Source organism: Neodiprion virginianus, chromosome 4, assembly GCF_021901495.1.
Source record: "Neodiprion virginianus isolate iyNeoVirg1 chromosome 4, iyNeoVirg1.1, whole genome shotgun sequence".
In the NCBI taxonomy this organism is placed as follows: domain Eukaryota; kingdom Metazoa; phylum Arthropoda; class Insecta; order Hymenoptera; family Diprionidae; genus Neodiprion; species Neodiprion virginianus.
This window is the reverse complement of record NC_060880.1, coordinates 14,757,430-14,777,252: the sequence shown is the minus strand read 5'-3', so window position 1 is coordinate 14,777,252 and position 19,823 is coordinate 14,757,430. Positions and strand designations below refer to the sequence as shown.

Genomic DNA, 19,823 nt, shown 5'->3' with positions numbered 1-19,823 from the left:
ATGTCGAGAGACGCGCCTTCATTCAAAGAACGTTCGAGTTGCGTGCATCAATACGCAACGTAAAAAACGCCTTGACCACAGTTACAGAATTGCGTCTAGGATTAGTTGATGAAGGAGATAGCCCCGTTTAAATGTAGTGTGTAACCTACTTACAATTAGTCCGCTTAAGGCGATGATTTATAGGCCAAACTTGATATAGCAAACGAGGACTCGTCCGGTATCGCGGTCAACAATATGCGACATTACATTACAAATGAGCTGTAATGCCATTAATTATGACTGTATTGATAAAAAATTTTTTTTTTGGAAGCTAATTAGTTCTTGACGGATGAAAATTTGCTGCTGGAAAACCGATGGTGCAATTGACAATCGGATAGTCGAACTTTGGAATACGTTTGATAATTCATTCGTAAAAATGGCATCCATGTAAATTTAAAATATTTACATGAAACGTCGTGACTTGATTTAAAGCCTCTTCTAATAGGTGTGATTCTTCGCGAAATCAAAATAAATTTTTCATAAGTGTGTCGGCGAAAGTATAAATTGTGGGTCAAGGACGATCGCGAAGTCCCCCCCTGTGTTTCCGCCGCCGTAAATACACAGGGTGCATGTCAAGAGGCAGGAGTATTTTGCCATTCCTCGAAAGACTCGGGGATATACATAACGCACGCTCCTCCACCTTCGCCACTGCGCAACTTATACATGTATTCTGCAGGTTCTAATGGCTCCTGGTGCCCCAGTCACGCTATGAGGTCGGCCGATACCAGACGCGTTCCGTGTCTTAGATTCGTGCGGTACGCAATTCGTTGATTCCTGTAAAAGGTTTATCCTACAAGGTGCAGTCGAGTAAAACTGCATCAGGTGCAACAATGCGATGGGCGAGACCAAGAAAAAGGATCAGCCCACCAAAAGGTAACGATAAAAAAAAAAGATCCCCGATCTTCAATCACGTTTACAGTTGAACTATATGGAGCCGCAAAAAACTGGAGATGCCGGGGATCGAACCCGGGGCCTTTCACATGCAAAGCGAACGCTCTACCACTGAGCTACATCCCCGATATGTGATGTGCTCTAAGTATTCCAGATCCCGTTAACGCTCGTAATTCGTCACCGAATTCACCGCGTGAACATAGTTTTGATGAAAAAAATCATTCTAGAGCATCGAAAGTATTGCAAAAATACACGTTCATCGTACTAGAGAGTTAATGCCATATTCGCCACGTATCTACAGTGATAATCAAACTTAAAAAAAGAAACTGTTATTACCCACTCGTCACATGCTGTTTACTCAGGTTGGCTCACGCGCCGTTGAGTTACCTTCGCATGCGACAATCTATATATTCATATATTTCCCGCTATTTTTTTACACGAAGATTATCGATGAACCGCAGTGCAACAGAGCGGTCGGCGTTGTTTAATTCTGGTCCTGCGCGAGCGTTTACCAAAGCCCATCTATATCATGCATAGTTTATGTCGTATTAGTTGAAACGACTGGCAGCACTGACCGTTGCGCTACGGCGCCTGATATTCAAACCATTTGAAATTCGAACCAGGAAATAATTTTTACGTACCGTAATTGCATTAACTGCCGGTCTTACGTCGATCAAATTCATTATTAGTATAGAACTGCTCAAAAATATCTACGATACAAAATCACTGTATTATCTGCAATACTCAATTTATACCTACAAGCTGTCCATCAGAAATGAAGATTCAAAGGAAAACGTAAACCTTCTGCGATGTTTCGGGTATCGAGAAGAAAAAATCTCTGAGGTTTGTATCATTCTATCTATATTGATGATAAAACTTGGCAGATTACATCAACGAGGCAGTTAAATTATGCAGTTAATACCGCTAAGTGGGTATATTAGAGCTGAGCCGATCATCGCGTGATCCGGTAAAGATGAGCGATCATCCACGGATTAGGAGTAAAGCGAAAAGCGCTTTACATACGGACGAAGATAAAAGACAGGATGGCGGCTCGTCGAATAATTAATTGCCCGAAACGTGATTGGCACCGGTGTATTTTTGGTCCACTTTCTGGATTGCCTCTTAATTCGATTGCTTCCGTGTCGGGAATCCATTATACCGCATAAACCGGATTTTATTTCTCCTCGTGTTCTAAATCGATGTTCCCCGTATGCGGAGATGCCTGTGACGGCATGTACCTTCCTCCCGACGCCCATTATCCTCCCTGCAGTCGTGCTCAGTTTGTTTCGAACTCTCGGCCCGGCCCGCAGCATGCCTTTTGCGAGTTTTTAACACGCGATTTCTGCCGTCGGCATCCTGCAGCTTTGGTAACGCGGTCGCGAGACTTCGCTTCTTTGGAATCTATTTCCATATATTTCTCTCCCTTTTCGTAAGTTATTTTTGTCATTTTTATTCGCAAAATTAAATTTAGACTCACTGCAAGCTAGCGATGAATGGTGAAAACGATTCAATATTGTCTTTGAATGTGAGTATATGTATATGAGTATATTTAGAGGAAATTAAAAATAAAGCCTAAGAGTGCGTCAAGGTATACAGATTACATTGGATTTTGCGAAAAACAATTGAAAAAACAGCTTCTCTAAGCAACTCCTTCGTCCAACTCAATTATTTTCAATCTTCCCGAACGAAACTCTGCAAAAAAACTTTCTCCTAATCTATACATTTAGCTGTCTGTTTGGGGCGGGGTATGAAATTCTGAATTTAAAAATTTCCGAAAACTCCTAGTTCCGAATAATTTGGTGGCTAAACGTGAAGTAAAGAAATCAAACTTTTACGAAACAACAAAGTTTCGAATGGTTGGAAACTCGACGGCTCAAAGTTCCGAAAACTCAAGTTACGATAGACCAAGGTTCTAAAAAATAAAGTTTCGATAGAGTAAAGTTCGGGACATGAAAATATACTTATACAGCGTAGTTTACTCAACGACCAGGTGTAAAAAATCCAAAAAAATATTCAAAATCCAAAACAAAGAAAGTTCAAAGCAATGAAATTTCACCAAACCAGAAATTCACAGAACTGAAGATTTTCGATCATTCGGAATTTCTATGATTTAGATTTTTAAATTTTCTAATTTTCGCACTTTTCGAACTTTGACTTGTCGGAGTTACGTCCTTCAGCATTTTGTCATTTCAGAACTCTGCACTTTCGGAACTTTGAGCGCCGAGTGTTGGACTATTCGAAATTTTGATGTTTCGTCAAAATCTGATTTCTTTACTTCAATTTTGGAACTTTTAAAATTCGGAATTTCAACACCGTCCCGCCTGTTTACCTTCTTGTGCAATAATTCTAGACGGCGGCAGCTCTGCGGGTTGGGCAAGTCTTCCTCCGACTCTGAGATAGCGCGAGGCAAGGGCAAAGAGCGATGGCCATTCCCACAGAGTCTGACGGTGGACGAGCTCGCTCGTTATCGCCGAAGACGGGTCCAGGGTCGGCCCAAAGACAGCCTCTGCAGGGCGGAAGGCTCCCTCGGGAATCTCATCACCGAGTATCGCAGGGCGTTCCGTGCTAGTAGCGAGGACATCTGGAAGGTAACTGGTACAACGACCGTCGGTAATGAATTAATGATTTTTCATTTTCATTTTGCCTTTTGCGCAATTTCGTAGTTCTTGGTACGAATAAATTTTGCAATCAATCACGCTTTGTGAAGCCTCGTCTACAGGGTGCTTATCCACTCTACATTGGGTGGCTCTGGCGGTGTGGAAAAGTACGCTTAGTATCTCGTGCGTCTTTTGAAGAATATTGATTCCTTAAATCCGAGCTTATACAATGAAGGCGAATAAAGAACGTAAAAATAACAAAACGGATGTTCAAAATAAAGGCTGTACAGCTGCGAGAAAGAAAAATATTGATCAATTTCCACCTTCCAATATTCATCGCTCTGAATTATAAACGAACTGAAATCGAAAATCGACCGATCGCTTAGCCCGAATTCTATATTCTGCTCTATTCCACATTTCAGCACGCATTCCTAAACCAATTATAGATAATCCGAAGCTCCGCAGACTTCTTTGAAATCGTGCAACATTTATAATCCAAAGTTTCATGGATTGTAGGAGCGTGCCGCCGCGGGATTTGTTCCTGATTCACTCAATCATCACGATGATCCGAGTCTCCTGACGGAACGAGCGATAATCAAGGCGGAAGAAAGGAGCAAGGAACCGGCGTACAATCCGGAGGTTGCTGACGCTCAAGAAGTTATGGAAATGAAAACTGAAAGTTCGCGATTTGTACCTCATTTGAACGCTCCAGGTCGGCCGCCGCTCTTACGGAGGTGCGATCATGTTCATCATTTTAATTCTAGGTCAAAGGATGAAAAATCAGTTCTGCAGCGTATTATCCAACAGACGTATTCTTTAGCGAAGAAGAAAAAGAAGTCTGTGAACTCCAATTAATGAAATCTCTGTAACAAAAGGATGAAAATTTGAGTGAATGTATAGATTTCTTGGGTGGAAAAAGGATACGCCGTAAATAATGAGTCACAGTTAAAATCCTGCAATGAAATAAACCGAAAAATTTTTTACCCTCACGGAATGGCAGAAATAAAGAAGCGACTCGACCGTTGCGAGACGATTAGAATTACGCGTTTCTGCTGTTCAGAGCCGCAATTGATCCCTTCGAAATGTATAATCGTGTAATCTTAAATTCCGGAGTACGCAACGTCGTAGAAATAAATCGATCAGACGCTTCTCTCGGAATTATACTCGGAAAGCGCGGTGCCTTGCACGAAATACCTCTGCACCCTGGGGCCATACGAATTATGAATTTTGCCCCATAAATCATAGCTCGTCGCGGGAAAATCCAAAAAAGGAATTTATTCTTCAGGGTGACTCAAAGGTCGCGTTCTTGGCGTTGTTATCGTTGTAGTATTTTCTCAATTTTGCGAAACAAATAGAGACAGAAAAATTACTACTCTTATCTTAATCCAGAGGCACTAGTCTGAAACACGAGGGAAAATTCATCGCCGACACGGAACAGTCGTGCTACGTTGCCCACGAGGGTGTTCACCGCGCGGAATTGGCGCGGCGACCGACGTCCCTGAAGATGGAAGGTGACATGAGCATGATGTCGGAGAATTGCGAGAAATTCATCGAATGGCTCAACGTGAGTCGCCCGGAACTGGCCAGACTTCCGACTCATCTCAGGCTGGAGGGTGACTTCGAAACTTCGACCGAAAACCACGAGAAATACGTGCCGTTCGTCGGTGCGAGAAGACCGGAAATACTCAGGCAGAGCGCAAACTTGAAAATGGAGGGAGAGTCTCGCCACATTCCGGAATACAAGGACGTATTCAGGAATCACAATCTGAGCGGTGAATGAGAAAAAAATTATCATTCGTACATATGGATTATTTTCGAAATAATTAATATTTTCGGTTATGTATATTGTTAATGTGTTGAAATTTTCGCAGGGAAACGTTCTTTGAAGAAACCGGAAACGCATCTGACGACCGAGGGTAATTTTTACAATACGACCGAGACGTCGGAACAATTCGTCAACCCGCGATCAGTCGGCGAGGCGAATTTGGACGGCGAAGAAAACCGAAAGCTAGACACGGATGACGAAGATGACGTGGAGGACTTGACCAATACGGACAAGATTGAACGCCTTGACGCGGATATGAACGAATCGAAAGGACCGCCTCTCGAGATTCCGGAGTACAGGGATGCCTTCAAGGTAAGATTATAAAAATTCGGTCCTCGATAAAACCCTTTCGATTCTTCTACTCACCCATTGTCCTACATATCAGGATTTCCCAAGAGAGCGTCCGAGGCTGATGAAGCCTGACGACGAGATCGGAAGATCGGACGGTTCTAAGATATCGTCGTCGTCACCGACGCGTGCAAAATTCAGCACGAAAATCGACATGGACCCCGAGTACAAGTCCAAGTATTTAGACTTCTCCAAGGACTCGCCGGTTTACCGGAAACCGCCGTTAGCGTTGCGGCCCTCGGGTAGAAACAGCGGTCTGATCGACAGCGTTGAGAGAACAGCACGGAATTTGGGTAGCGGAAACCGATCGTCGAGACCGCGGAACGACGCAAGGTTCGAGCTTGTCTAGTAAAATTGATGAAAAACCATTATTACCGGTAGAACATCTGCACTGATAATTACAAAACGATTCTCCCAATCGGCGCTCGTTAGAAATTGCCGCATATAACCGGATCAACTGGTGTAAATTGAATATTTGTATAATGCAGTAAGAGAAGCTACAGAGTTCTTTTTTTGTTAATCCGTAGAGATGAGAATTTCCGCCAAAAGTTGTTCGAGGCTACGACCGAAGTGCGGTCGCAGTACGTTCCGTACGGAAATATTCCGCGGGTCGAGTCGGTCAAAATGCCGGCTAACTTGCAGCTCGAGGGTAGCATCGACTTGCAGCCCGAGTATCGGAACGCCTACTGCACCCAAAGGAATCACCACTTGCCGACGGGAGAGCCCAGGATGCATCGCAGACGCGAAAGAAGTTCCAGCGAGTCGAGGCGTAGGGACAATTATTGGACCAACAATAACAACACCGAGAATTTCGGCCGTCCGAATCCCGGAGACGACCAAGACGCCTTCCAGGTATTGCAGACGAGGGTCCATGAGAACAGCCTCGTTGGAAAACCACCGTCTGGCAGTCGGAGGTAAAAATTCGCAGTCTATGATGTTGCTAATATTGTTCACCTGAAATATTTTCAACGATTTCGTAGTATGAATCGGCCAGAACGTCTGAATCAAAAGTTAGCAAAGGAGGACAAATCTTTTAAAAAAATCTCATGTATTATATATGATAGAATTAGATTAGTCTGACAAAGGAAATTCGAATAACTACAAGATAACCATATACACCAACCATTTTATGTAATATTTTACAGTGAGAACGTTTGGAACGATTAAACTCTGCTATTTTCGAACTGATTCAATGTTAGTTTCATTCGTGTTCTCTATTATTGGCACAAATAACATATTTGCTCGAAATTTTCTAAGCGTTCCTTTCTCTCTTCCAAATTTTTTATTCATCATCAGATGGTCCGGCCGATTCGTCAATAATTATACTAAAATGCGCGAAAAAGTCATTTCTCTACCAATTTCCCACTATCGCAACTCCGTAGCTCTTCCTATATGTATATATACATATATTTATATTAGACCTGTCCTTAAGAAGGGCAAAATCGAATTTTAATGGTCTTACCCCCCAAATTGGTTCGTAATAATTCAAAAAAAATGTCAGAATTTTAAAAAAATTTTCCCTCCATATTTACCCACCGCTAGGAAGCCTTACTTTTTCCCATAGGAAAAGCATTGATTTTTCGTGATTTTTAATCTTCTTTTTACCGCTGGCCTAATTATCAGCTAAAAAATCGTAAATTCTCAGAAAATGTTGACAGTTATGTTACCTTTTTGACGAATTTTTTGGAATTCGATACAAGCATTATTGGGCTAGATCAATTACATCTTTATTCTCTGTATGTTGCGAAAAAGGCGGAAAAAAGCAAAAAAAGTCGAAGAACGTCGTTTTGAGAGCTAAAAATAGGAGGAATAAAATGGCAGAGGTTACAAAAAATAGGAAACTTTTTGCTGAAGATGGTAAATTCTCAGAAATTGCTAAAAATAGAACAAAAGTCGAAAAGTATCTTTCAGAGGTATAAATATAGAAGTTAAAATCGGTTGAGTCTTCACACATTTTTTTATTATTATAGAATAATAGAACAGAACTTCTATTTTTAGACCTCTGAAAGATACTGTTACAAAGGGTGAAATCACCCGTTTTGTCCCCTTTTTAATGATCTAGTAGTCGTCATAGATAAAAGACGTTTATAAATCTCTTATGTCTTTCAAAAGAATAAGGTTGCTGCGTCAACCAACATTATTGTAAAAACAGTCTATCTCGAGACTTTAAAAGGAGAGCTTCGTCACAAAATCAATCCTTTTCCTCTCTTAATTTTCCGCTTTGTAACAATACTTTTCGACTTTTGTTCTATTTTTAGCAATTTCTGAGAATTTACCATCTTCAGCGAAAAGTTTCCTATTTTTTGTAACCTCTGCCATTTTATTCCTCCTATTTTTAGCTCTCAAAACGACGTTCTTCGACTTTTTTTGCTTTTTTCCGCCTTTTTCGCAACATACAGAGAATAAAGATGTGATTGATCTAGCCCAAAAATGCTTTTATCGAATTCCAAAAAATTCGACAAAAAGGTAACAACTGTCAACGTTTTCTGAGAATTTACGATTTTTTAGCTGATAATTAGGGCAGCGGTAAAAAAAAAAGTAAAAATCACGAAAAATCCATGCTTTTCTTATGGGAAAAAGTAAGGCTTCCTAGCGGTGGGTAAATATGGAGGGAAAAATGTTTAAAAACTCTGACATTTTTTTTGAATTATTACGAACCAATCTGGTGGGTAAGACTATTAAAATTCGATTTTGCCCTTCTTAAGGACAGGTCTAATATATATATACTCGTATATCTTTTTTCAGAGGATCGTTGGGCCTGCAGCGTCCGACGACGCACGTCGAAGCGACGGATCCGTCGGTCCTGCGACGACGCTCGCCGAGTCCTACGTACCGGCTGCACGTCTGTAACGTGGACGACGAGCCGCGTGGTTTTGGCCGTAACAGACATCCAGGTCCTGGAGTAGTTCCAGCGGAGGTTTTACCGTCAGAGAATGAAAGTATAATCTACAACCCTAAGAGTCAGAGGCCTTACTCGCCGAGCTTTGGGAGGGAGGATCCCAAGTCTTTCGTTGTCCTGCAGGACAACGATTCGGCACAGGCGAACCGCGACCCGGTTACTTCTCGCGGGCGAAGTCGCGCCACTTGGAAACCGAACATTGATAAAATTCCTGGAAATGTATTAGGCAGGGAATTAATCCGAGGCAGCAGTAGGACGCCTAAAAGCTGGATGCGCCCCTGGTACGACAACGCTGGCAACTGAGAAGTTCCAAGACAAGATAATTTAATGAACTGCGTTTTCAGGCCAGATTTCTATCACCGATATCCGTAGAAAATAGGTATATTCATACGAGGCTAAGGCGGATCCGTATTTTTGCTCTCTAAAAGACGGGGAGAACATCGAGGTAAAATAAATATAAGAGAGAGAACAACGACAACGCGCTTGTATTAGAGATTTTAGAAGCAAATTTACACATGATAAAGTAATCGTTGTTTTATATAATATATATACCAATAAAGTGTAGTGAATATGTATAATTCAAATGCAGGGTACGTATACCTGTATTCAAAGGATAATTAAGATTCCAGATTTTCTAATCAATTTACGCGCAACATTATACACATTTCAAATTCCTTCCATAGGTACGTATAATATAGTAGTATAATGATAGACTTGTATAATTTGTTATAGTCGCTGATATTTTATGAAGATGTGTTTATACGCCGATTTGAAATTTAAAGCAAAAGAAACGGACAAAAAAAACCTTGAAAGAAGCTGCGAAATCAAGATTATAAACAGTATACTCAGGTATTGACTGTAGATGTAAACTCCAGAATACACATTATATACTGCCAATATTAACTATAAATTAATTTATTACTTACAACAAATGTAAACAAGCAAAAGATTGAATGAGAATATCTTATGTTATATAGTAGTAAATATATTTATCGCGGTGGATCCGATAAAATAACATGAATGTACGCTGTAGTTGTTATGATTAAAATAAACTTGAAAAAAACACACAAAAATAATCATAATAAGAACAGCTGTTTTCTAAAAACATGCTTGTTATAAATGCTAATTCCTTCATCTTCCGTTGGATCGATAACATTTATGGTGCAAGAAGTGTCACTCAGGTAGCCCCGGCTGCCGATCACTAGGCGGGACATCCAACACCGCATTCACCATAAAGCATTGACAATTATCTGCACTATACACCTGCAATTTTTTAACCCACAAACAAATAACGACGCGTAATATATCTGGCCTCTTTTTTCTACACTAATCAATAAACAAAAAGGCTCAATTAATTAAAACCGAGGAACGCTTCCTGATCAACAAATCTCCTAGGCTCGACCTTGTTATTGTTGTGCTTACCTCAACCCATGCTCGTCACGCGATTCGCACTGAACTGATAGCGCAGATCTATGGCGCAGATTTTTGCAGCCCCCCCCCCCCCCCTTCCCCCCTCCGTGCAACACCTGTCGCTCCGTTATATGCATGTAAACACACATACTTCCGGTCATGTGATCCCATCGAAAAATTCGTTGTCGAATCATCACTTCGTCTCCCTCTTTTTATCTAATCTCTATCGCGGTTTGGTTCAGATGTTGCCTTGAATTAAATTGAGTGATTCTATAGACATTGTCTCTAAGTGTTTAATCACATTTATAAGTGGTGAGTTACCGTGAAAGGAATTGCATGATAGGTGAATTCTATTTTTAGATGTAATGGCCATAAATATAATTATCACGCGTGATGTATGGAAAATTTATTGATGGTGGTGGCCCGTTTATGATCCGTCACTGGGAACTCGAGCGATTGTGAAAGGCGAGCGAGAGTCAAATGAAACGTTGAAACGGCGACGTCGTTATTATTAATGAGTCAAGATTGTAGTGCGGATCTCGAATCGGTTGTTCGCTCGATTGATGCTCTGCCATACGTCCCACTGTCCAACTTTGTGCGGTGTGCCGAGTGTGCTAGTTGATTGTAAGTTTGTTGGGCAGTGTGTTTGGGCTGTTACAAAGCGCGCGGGGTGAAGACGCGGTAAGTAAACTATCGCCGTATTCTTTATTGTGCACAATTAACGAGGAAAATATTGAAGCGCTAGTTCGGCAAATGCGCGACGATACGTCTGTGTTTATCCCAATACAACCATCGATCCTTATACGCATAACCTTATATTCAATGTCCAATTGTCTTATCGCTTAGCTTAATTTATATCTGCGAAACTTGATTTTTATTCCTTCTTTTTTGCGCTACCGCCACCTTGAAATCGGGCAGGAAATGGATCCAGGTACGATATTGTATATTCAATAACAAAGTTACGCCTACACCGTTTTCTGCACTGTATGTTCAGTTGGGTTTGTTACATAATTTGACAACCGCTGATCCAGCTTATCGCCTGTTTTCGTTTTTATCATAATTTTATTTCTGTTCTTGTTATTCTTCATTCGACACCAAGCACTTTGTTATTTCTCACATTGCTTTACTCTTTTTTTTCAACAATCGAGAGTGTCAAATCGTGTTATATTTGGTCAATGATTGACATCAATTTTTTCCAAAAAAAAAAAAAAACAGAAAAGAAGGGCTCTGTATAAATTCTGTTCTGTTTAAATACTGATGCTTGACCTTATGTGCAGAAAACATCGGAACTGAGGCCATAGTTCGAGTGACACATTGGCTGCGTGGTATTTGGGAAATGAAACGGCGGGCCAGTCCGGTTCAACAATGGGTTGACTCTATTCCGTCCTACGAGAACGCAAAACCTCCATTTGACCAGGGAACCGGCAGTACGCAAACACCAGGCAATTTACAACCAGAAAATACTGCAGAGGCACATTCGTTCCTTAAGAAAAAACATCAACGAAAATCAGATATGACCGCCTCGGCGCCTATCACTATTCCTAACTCTCCGGCCATCACAATGACTGGCCCACTCAGGTAGGGCACGCAGAATGATTAATTCAACTTATCGCTCATTACATCTGGTGTTGCTTAATTTCCTGTTTGTTGTTTCTGTTGTTGTTCGAAGCTCTGTTCCACACAACAGACTCGTCAGGGATCTCAGTCTTCAATCTGACAGCAGCCATTGCAGCAGCGTTGAGAGTCTTTTGGAATGGCGAAAGGCTGATCCAGAAGCGATTCTGCTGAGTCTTGGCTTTGGGTACAATAACAGTCCTCAGGAGAGCGGGTCAATGCCTAGAATACCAAAGAGATTTTTGCAGCCTTCCAAGTTGAAGGGAATTGTTATAAATGATTTCCTCAAACAGCAGCAAGAGGATAGCGAATCACTCGACACCGCGTCTCTGGGATATAGAGGACTCACTGGTAACGATTGTTTCCATCCTTTTTCTCCTTCTTTTTTTAAAGAAGCAGAAAAATAACAGGAACGAGGATAAGCAGAAGCAAAATCATTCGCTTTCATTCAATCATGCAGCTAACATGCTACACAAGTTGACATGAAGAAATCTAGCATCTCAACGCGAACGGAAGCTTCATATATATTTGCTAATATTGACAGCTGTCAAATATTTCGAGATTTGGCTAGAGAATAGAACTGCCTTTGTCACTAACAACATCGCATAATCAATTTCATCAATTTCGTTTTTATAATGGTTATAGGAAACGATAGCACTCTATGTGTGCCTCCGTGTTTTCCGAGGCGTAGACATTCCGGGCCAAGCGATTTAGTAAGTGTTCCCATCACGACGTCGCTAACAAATTCTATGTGTGATTTCGTTTTTTCGTTATTTGATTTGCAGTCCACTGTTTGCTTCATTAATTTTTCTTTTCTTTTTCTCCCCTACATCAGATACTCAGTACTTGTATCTGTGTTTCTGGATTATTTTTTAATGGTAAAGCATGTTTATTGTCTTCACGATGACTTGCGTTCTATCTTTGATATTATTAACGAAGAGTGTGAAGATTCATATTCTCTGATTGGCTAAATTTTGTAGTTTATCGAGCTCAATCATCGTACAAACAGCATCTTCACGTCGGGCCGTGTTTCATAATGTACGTAACAAAATGAACTCAAATTTTAATTATATGGTTAATGGAAGACACAATTTAATTTCTGTTTCTATTCTCTGGTAATAATTGCAAATTCCTTCCATATAATCTTTTTTATTGGATAGTTGTCCTATCTGAGGACTTTCAAAATTACGTTGCATGCATAACGAACATAGAAACATCTAGTTGGGCAATTATTTTTGTTTCATGTAATTCATTAGGTTAAGTAAATTATTCTTTATGCAAATTATTTTTCACCTCTCTACAGTATTACAAATTGTCTCTGTAAGGATTGATCTATTTTTTGTTGTGATCACATATCCAGTACAAATACTTCCCACTGTACAAGAGAACTCTAAACCAGAGGAGGGAAGGTGTTTATCTATAATTTACATGATACACAAATTATCTCAAATTTGCGTACCACCAAATACATCCATATTAAAAATTTCCAGGATTAAATCAATTGCACAAATCGTTTCACCGTATGTTTTATCGAAAATATAAATACGCAATTCAATTGAATTCTATCTCTTGGTGGAAAACTCTAATTTTTCCTGTGCCTTTTGACAGGCTCCCCGTACGTAGCTCCATCGGAGATTGTACAAAAGATTATGGAACGCCTACGAGAACACGAGAGTCACGAAAATGATTCTTACACCAATACAAACAGCAGCAGCAGCGAGCTCTTCGGTTCCATGCAACAGGAGGGCCGATTATCTGTTCTTTCACCAGATAATAGGCAATACCTTGAGCGACCAAGATCGAAAAGTCCTGATATGCGTAACAAACGGATGATCATAGGTAAAGTTTGTTCTTGTAAAGATTGAATATAATAGCGAAGAAGTTTTGGCAAGTAACACTTCTTTAATTCTAGGTGAAAAATCATTCGCCTTTGGAAAACATGGAGACTTAATAGAAATGAAGTCATTGGACATCACTGAAGAAACCAATTTCGATGGAGACACCAATGACTTTCAAAGCAAGTCGACAGATCCTGTTGACAATTTTGACGAAGATATACATGAATTAGGTCAAAGTCTTGAACATATCGCACAAAGTGTTGATGCAGTGATTGACATTGAAAAATCTAGAAAAATGTCTGCGAGAAAATTGGCAAAACAATTATCATTCGACGAGGACAACTTGAAGTATGGGCAACACATAATGGATACGGAAGGAGAGTTTGCGTTACATTGTGAGAGACTGAGCAAAGATCAGAGCGATTCGTTAGCGACGGTCGTCTCGAAGTGGTCTGACACTAATGAGACCACCACCGACGGGAACGAATCGATTAATCAGGATCACGACGGTGACCAGAAGGCAAATCCGATATCACGGCGAGCAAGCGATAGCCTATGCGAAATGCAAAAGAGATATCTTGTACCACCAGGTGAGGAGAGAAGGCTAAGCGACAGTACAATACACAGTAAATCAGAAAAAAGAAGACTGGTTGATAAAAAACCAAGCCTAAAGCGACAAGCTAACGTGACCGATGTTGATCCAATAGTATGTGAAAACTTAGGAGATCGTATTATGGAATATGAAATGCACAGTGAAGAATCCAGCACGCTGGATAAATATGGTTTAAAATCTGTAAATACCTGGGATTCTGATTCTGGCGAAGGGAACTGCGATGCAGAACATGAATCGGGTACGAGTAAAGATGCGGAAAAGTGGAAAGTTTGCTGCTCTGAGAAGGCTGATCTATGTTGTAAAAACGATGAACTGGATCAGATCTGTGAACACGAGGAAACGTCAATAAAATGCTGTTGTCACGCTAACAGTACAAATTGCTGGCGAAAAATGTCGGAAATAATGAAGAAGAAACAGAAAGTGAAAGATATGGTAGCTAAAAGTAAACAAGAAATGGACGAGCTTCGAGAAATGATTAACAGCGTAATGTCAGTGACAATGAAACCCGGATGTTGAGAGCGATAACTACCAACATTAGTTGCAACAATGCGAACTTATGGGACAAACAGGAAATATGAAACAGCGTTTGTTGTTTGGAAGTCAAAGTGTGACGCATATGAAACGTCCGTCATTAGTAACTCGTCAAATTCTGTCTGAAGATAAGTTCTTCCATAGATTTATCGACGATATGTGATATTTTACATTCCACAAAGTTTGACTTTTACTTCATTTATACACTGCTAGCCAAAAGTTTGGGTGTACCAGTCGAAATTTGGTGCCGCACTAAAAATTAGATAGGAGATTTAAGGATAAAGATAATCAAACGTTCCAAGCGGCGTTTTAAAGAGGTAAAATGTATCTTCATTTTGCCTTTTTGGAAAATTCCTCACATTTTTTTTTTACTCTGGTACGTATTTTTGACGTGGCGATTTGTCGGTTAATTTTAGCCGCCGAAAGTTAACCGGACAGCTTAAAGAATAATTTTTTCTCGGTTTCTTCTATGGTAAACCTCAAAAAAATATCAAAACCTATATTTTTATTTTTTAGAAGGTTCCGTAGAATTTTTTTTCGTCCCAGTATTGCATTTTTAGCTAAAAGACATGTTTAATAAAAAAGCTGTAATTCAATAACTAGGGGGTTTCAGAGGAAATGTCAAGAGGGTAAAAAGTTGTATAGGTTCACACTGAAGTAGCTTCAATTTTTTCAAAATGTTTGGTCGCGACTCTGATGAGTGGAGAGACTCTATTTGGGAATTATGTGGTCTAGGACAATATATCATGAGAGAAATTTTTTTTGTTTTTTTATTTTTAATTAACAATAATTTTTTCAGATTATTTCGTTTAAATTCTAATAATTTCTCCATAATCTAAATAAAAATTATTCTAACACATTTTTCAAATTTTTAACGTGGAAAATTGACTGAATATAAAAAACTTGGTACTAAAAAACGAGGCGTGATTGTTACTTAACGTAATCATGGCATGGCAAAGGTGATTTTTTCTATTTTTCAGCACAAAACTCTTACAGATGAGATGAGAGACGTGATTGACTATTTTTTTTTGCGTTAAAAAACAATTTCAAGAGCTTAAAGCTTTTTCTTTATATTGTCTTAAGTCTGTTAGTTCTCGCGACATAATAACTCAACTGACGATGATTCTTCGAGTTCCAACCGAAAAAATTGCCCCTCCACTCATTAGAGACTCAGTCAAAAATTTGAAAAAAAATTCTGAAAAAATTCAAGCTACTCCAGTGTGAACCTATGCAACTTTTTACTCTCTTGACATTTCCTCTGAAACTTCCTATTTATTGAATTACAGCTTTTTTTTTAACCATGTCTTTTAGCTAAAAATGGAATACTGGGACGAAAAAAAATTCTACGGAACTTTCTAAAACATAAAAATGTAGGTTTTGATATCCTTTATAAGTTCAGCATAGAAAAAACTGGTGAAAAAATTTTCCCTGACCTGTGGGGTTAATTTGCTGTGGCTAAAAAATAGCCGAATAACGGCCATGTTCAAAAATACGTTCGAAGGTTAAAAAAAATTATGGAAAAGATTAACTTTTCCTCTTTGAAACGCTACTTAGAACGTTTGATTATCTTTATGCTTGAGTCCGCTATCTGACTTTTAGTGCGAGAAGAAATTTCGACTGGTATATCCAAACTTGTGGCCGACAGTGTATGTATGAATGTATACATTATTTGCACTGTAGGTGTATTTATAATGTGATATATTAGTTTTATAGTGAATAGATAAGAGTGAAATACTATTTTGCGGAACATAATACTAGAGAAATAAATAATTGAAAATAGGTAATCATAGAAAAATTCTTGCCATTCATATTATAATTGTGGGTTTTGCCAGGGAATCGTATGACGAATATTCTAACATTCCAGTGCTCATTCCAAGAATAAGCTGTTGTATGGACTTGATTATACATATAGTATACCAGGTCAATTTCACTCCTCATGATATATTCTAATAAGTCGCGTAATATTTCACGTAAATTTGGATATTGGGATATATTTTATAAGTATTTACGTCATGTCGGATTTGCTATTCAAAAAGCAGAGAAAATTTCTTAACAATATCTTTGTATTATGATATGTTACATACATGTGATCAGGATTCTAATCTGATATTGAATCCGACCAATTAGATTTGCCTACGAACGCGCATTTTATGCAATTTAATTATTGTTTTCTCGTCGTAAGATAACGGCCATAATTACAAACACCATAAATAATAAGAGTTTTGTTTCAGAGTTTTATTCCTCGTTTGTAGATAATGTTCAAAGACTCGCCTATAATGATAGTAATAAATACGATTGCTAATACCACGAGAATAGTTTTTGTTTCCGAAAATTCAATCTCCTCACCGCCGAGCCTAAATGCCAATGCAGGTGTGTATTTATTCGAAAATCTATCTGATCGGTATTGCAGAGCTTAAAATAGTCGTGGTTGAGAATAACGATAACTGAGGGCGCTGCTACAATCTATCGAGAGAAATGAAAACATGGAAAATTTGACAGACACAGGAGGCACCGGAGTGCGAGAATTCGAAGAATTCGGAACAAGTCATTCCAAGTGATTTGTGGAAGCCTACCGAAGCTGAATGCCAGATCCTTTACGAATGACAGCGACGAGCTGATTTCAACTGAAATCGAAACATGACAGACGAGCGTAATTTCCGGTCATCCTATTACGAAAAGGTTAACAATGCATGAAAAGTAATATTTTCTCAGACTCTTATGGGTGATTAAATTAAAACTAAACTGAATTCAACACCTGAAAATCGACAGGTGGGATTTCGCAGTGTCGAAGAGAAGAAATCCCTGGAAATATTGCTGAAGGAGCGTCCGCTTGACAAGGCGAAGCTTAAGCAGTTTTGCCTGAGGTTTGCAGTACCGGCAATATACAGAAATTTACTATGGAAAATAATCCTGGGTGTCGTGCCAGTCTACACCGAAAGTCATGCATTTGTTACAGCGCAGAGAAAAATAGAGTTCGATGACCTGAAACGTGCGCTTTGTACGATCAAAACAGTCGAAGAAAACAGCAAACCTCACCATCTTTTTTTAACGATGTGGATTTTGCGATCAAGACGTGTCAGCTTAGACATGAACGCCGTATTAGAAACTCCGCTACTAAAGTAAACTGATTACACATACGATCGGAGTATTCCAACTGGTGTGTGACTACAGCATTTTCATGTACTCACATTGTTCTGGTTCGTTTTTGCCTCAGGGCTATGAGTCAGCTGGCTGAAAGTGTCACACAGATCATAGACGCCACTCACGAACCGGTTGACACTTTCTGGGTGCTTGGTGGGCTCCTGGACATCGTGCAAAAGATTCATGGCGACGTCGGGAGGCTCCAGGAGTGCACCTGCACATTATTGGAAAGAGAAGACTTCGAGCTTCACAGACACTTGGTGAAGATCAGCACGCTACAGTTTCTGCCGTACGAGACATGGTTTTGCTCCTGTTTCGCAGGGACGATTAGCGATAGCTCCATACCAAAGTAAGTGCTGTGAAAACGGAGAATTAAAGCTGGATGAGCATCTGCTGTTCTATCATGTTCTTTCCACCATCGTTAAATTATGAGATTATACATTCTTTTACCTGAATCCAGAATCTGGGACAAGATAGTTGCCGGATCCTATAAGATTCTGGTCTTTGTCACCCTTGTGACTTTGACCAGTTTGAGGCGGCTCTTGCTTCGCTGCGAAGGAATAGATTATGTACTTGACTGCATTAATAATGTGAGAGTTACTTAATTCAGAATAACAATTATGAGACTCGAAGCGTACGTACGATGTTAACTTTTTTGTAACTAATCAAACGTTCATTTTTGACAACAGATATCCGAAGAGACTGCTGAGATGATAGTAAACAAGGCGATTGAACTGTGGCAGCAAAGCGGTTCCGCGCTGGCATCCATGTCTCAAATTACAGTGAACTCTGTACAGAATACCTGAAGAGATTCTTTCATTATTTGCGGAGTTTCTGCAATAACGATTAGAGGAGTTGCTCGTAATACCCCAAAGGCAATGACGGTTTCAACTTTGATTGTATCATTTTTTGGAATCTCTGATGTGACGAAAATCGTCTTGTATACATGAAAGTCTTGCGCATATCAAAATTTTGTCAATATCCGGTGTATCTAATAAGTGGCTCATGTATTTATCAATCTTAATCTCATGACTACTTCTGCTCATACACTAATATACTAATTTCACTCAACGATGGTTTTTAAAATTTGAGGAACAGGTAAAGGTTCCATCACAATGCTTTTTTTTCTAGCAATAATATCTCCACAAACAGCTAAGAGCCATGGAGTTTGGAAAAAAGAAAATGGATCTTGCAGATAACAAAGATCGAAAAAAATGAACATCAATCTTTTTTTCTTTATCTTAAAAATAATTGGTTTTTATTGACGCATCCATTATCGTACAATTACATACAGTGTATAATCAACTACGTTAGAAGCTAGAACTATATAATAATCTATATTTATAATTTATACCGCTCTTGAATGTCTTTTTATTTAATAATAGTTTTAAATCTATGGTGCAGCGGGTGTTCGTGTCCTGAGCTGCTTAGAGACATAAATTAATAGGATCCCGAGTACGTAAAACAAAAACCTGAAACTATACAATACGAGTCTGTACATCTTGCAAATTTGTCAAGAATACTGCCGATACAAATTTAAAGAGTACGTTTGTGCAACAAAGACGCACTCGCCAAAACTTCATCGAAGGAAACCTTTGCCAGTCCACAATTTCATTAAAAAACCAACTGACGTAAATGTCCACGTATTGTTACTTGGTTCCAGCGTGAAAATGTTTAACCACGTATCAGTTACCGAGGAACATGCGTGCATACGATGAGAGCATTGGTCGATGCAAAAAATCGTTGTAGTTTGGACCAAAATAATGATTTAATCATCTCTTGCCCTACAATTACATTACGAAAATAGATCAATCGTCAACTCGCAGTTACACAATCGTTATGGTAAGGACACAAGGGAAATGTAACATAAATTAAACAGTTTGGAACACGGGATGATATTGTTGTATCAACGTAATCGTAGTATCAGATTATGCATCAGTATTACCATTTAAAATTACCTCTTTTTCACACAACGTTAGATTTATCTAACTAATGGCAATGCTCGTTTACTTATATACGGATATGGAATTTGATTCTTTTTTCAAAATTTTTGTTTTCCACTTCGATTATTGTTAAC

At 39.3% G+C, this 19,823-nt stretch overlaps 3 protein-coding genes, 1 long non-coding RNA gene and 1 other non-coding gene across 7 annotated transcripts; 3 read left to right on the top strand and 2 right to left on the bottom strand.

Annotated features, from left to right (window-relative positions):
• The first annotated feature begins 739 nt into the window (after window positions 1-739).
• LOC124303729 (uncharacterized) lies at window positions 740-9,438 on the top strand. The gene is made up of 8 exons (XM_046761311.1): window positions 740-912; window positions 3,281-3,518; window positions 4,044-4,261; window positions 4,917-5,299; window positions 5,399-5,664; window positions 5,738-6,033; window positions 6,228-6,614; window positions 8,446-9,438. The coding sequence occupies exons 1-8, from the start codon at window positions 875-877 to the stop codon at window positions 8,900-8,902; spliced, it is 2,283 nt and encodes a 760-aa protein (XP_046617267.1). The 5' UTR covers window positions 740-874; the 3' UTR covers window positions 8,903-9,438.
• On the bottom strand, window positions 985-1,056 carry Trnaa-ugc (transfer RNA alanine (anticodon UGC)). The gene has a single exon. It is a non-coding gene; the product is annotated as a tRNA-Ala (tRNA).
• Window positions 1,580-3,397, bottom strand: LOC124303734 (uncharacterized). Its single transcript, XR_006907974.1, has 2 exons — window positions 3,260-3,397; window positions 1,580-2,622 (listed from the first exon to the last, which is right to left on the bottom strand). It is a non-coding gene; the product is annotated as an uncharacterized LOC124303734 (long non-coding RNA).
• A 765-nt stretch (window positions 9,439-10,203) lies between the features above and the next one.
• On the top strand, window positions 10,204-16,912 carry LOC124303730 (protein ITPRID2). 3 transcript variants are annotated; one of them, XM_046761312.1, is made up of 6 exons: window positions 10,456-10,690; window positions 10,928-10,940; window positions 11,287-11,587; window positions 11,679-11,974; window positions 13,232-13,462; window positions 13,536-16,912. In XM_046761312.1, the coding sequence occupies exons 2-6, from the start codon at window positions 10,931-10,933 to the stop codon at window positions 14,588-14,590; spliced, it is 1,893 nt and encodes a 630-aa protein (XP_046617268.1). In that variant the 5' UTR covers window positions 10,456-10,690; window positions 10,928-10,930; the 3' UTR covers window positions 14,591-16,912. The 3 variants fall into 3 exon arrangements, with proteins under 3 accessions (XP_046617270.1, XP_046617268.1, XP_046617269.1); XM_046761314.1 differs by lacking the exons at window positions 10,456-10,690; window positions 10,928-10,940 and adding an exon at window positions 10,204-10,321; XM_046761313.1 differs by lacking the exon at window positions 10,928-10,940.
• A 146-nt stretch (window positions 16,913-17,058) lies between these two features.
• LOC124303733 (TBC1 domain family member 7) lies at window positions 17,059-19,470 on the top strand. The gene is made up of 5 exons (XM_046761325.1): window positions 17,059-17,284; window positions 17,375-17,724; window positions 17,820-18,095; window positions 18,207-18,336; window positions 18,436-19,470. The coding sequence occupies exons 1-5, from the start codon at window positions 17,243-17,245 to the stop codon at window positions 18,550-18,552; spliced, it is 915 nt and encodes a 304-aa protein (XP_046617281.1). The 5' UTR covers window positions 17,059-17,242; the 3' UTR covers window positions 18,553-19,470.
• Window positions 19,471-19,823: the final 353 nt, after the last annotated feature.

Bases quoted from the DNA above. Each gene is read 5' to 3' on its own strand.
- LOC124303733 (XM_046761325.1), top strand. From the start codon at position 17,243: ATGACAGACGAGCGTAATTTCCGGTCATCCTATTACGAAAAG. The intron at 17,725-17,819 runs GTAAACTGATTA...TTTTTGCCTCAG, and splicing joins TTAGAAACTCCGCTACTAAA to GGCTATGAGTCAGCTGGCTG. The intron at 18,096-18,206 runs GTAAGTGCTGTG...ACCTGAATCCAG, and splicing joins AGCGATAGCTCCATACCAAA to AATCTGGGACAAGATAGTTG.
- LOC124303730 (XM_046761312.1), top strand. The intron at 11,588-11,678 runs GTAGGGCACGCA...TGTTGTTCGAAG, and splicing joins ACAATGACTGGCCCACTCAG to CTCTGTTCCACACAACAGAC. The intron at 13,463-13,535 runs GTAAAGTTTGTT...CTTTAATTCTAG, and splicing joins TAACAAACGGATGATCATAG to GTGAAAAATCATTCGCCTTT.
- LOC124303729 (XM_046761311.1), top strand. From the start codon at position 875: ATGGGCGAGACCAAGAAAAAGGATCAGCCCACCAAAAG. The intron at 4,262-4,916 runs GTGCGATCATGT...ATCTTAATCCAG, and splicing joins CGGCCGCCGCTCTTACGGAG to AGGCACTAGTCTGAAACACG. The intron at 6,615-8,445 runs GTAAAAATTCGC...ATCTTTTTTCAG, and splicing joins CCACCGTCTGGCAGTCGGAG to AGGATCGTTGGGCCTGCAGC.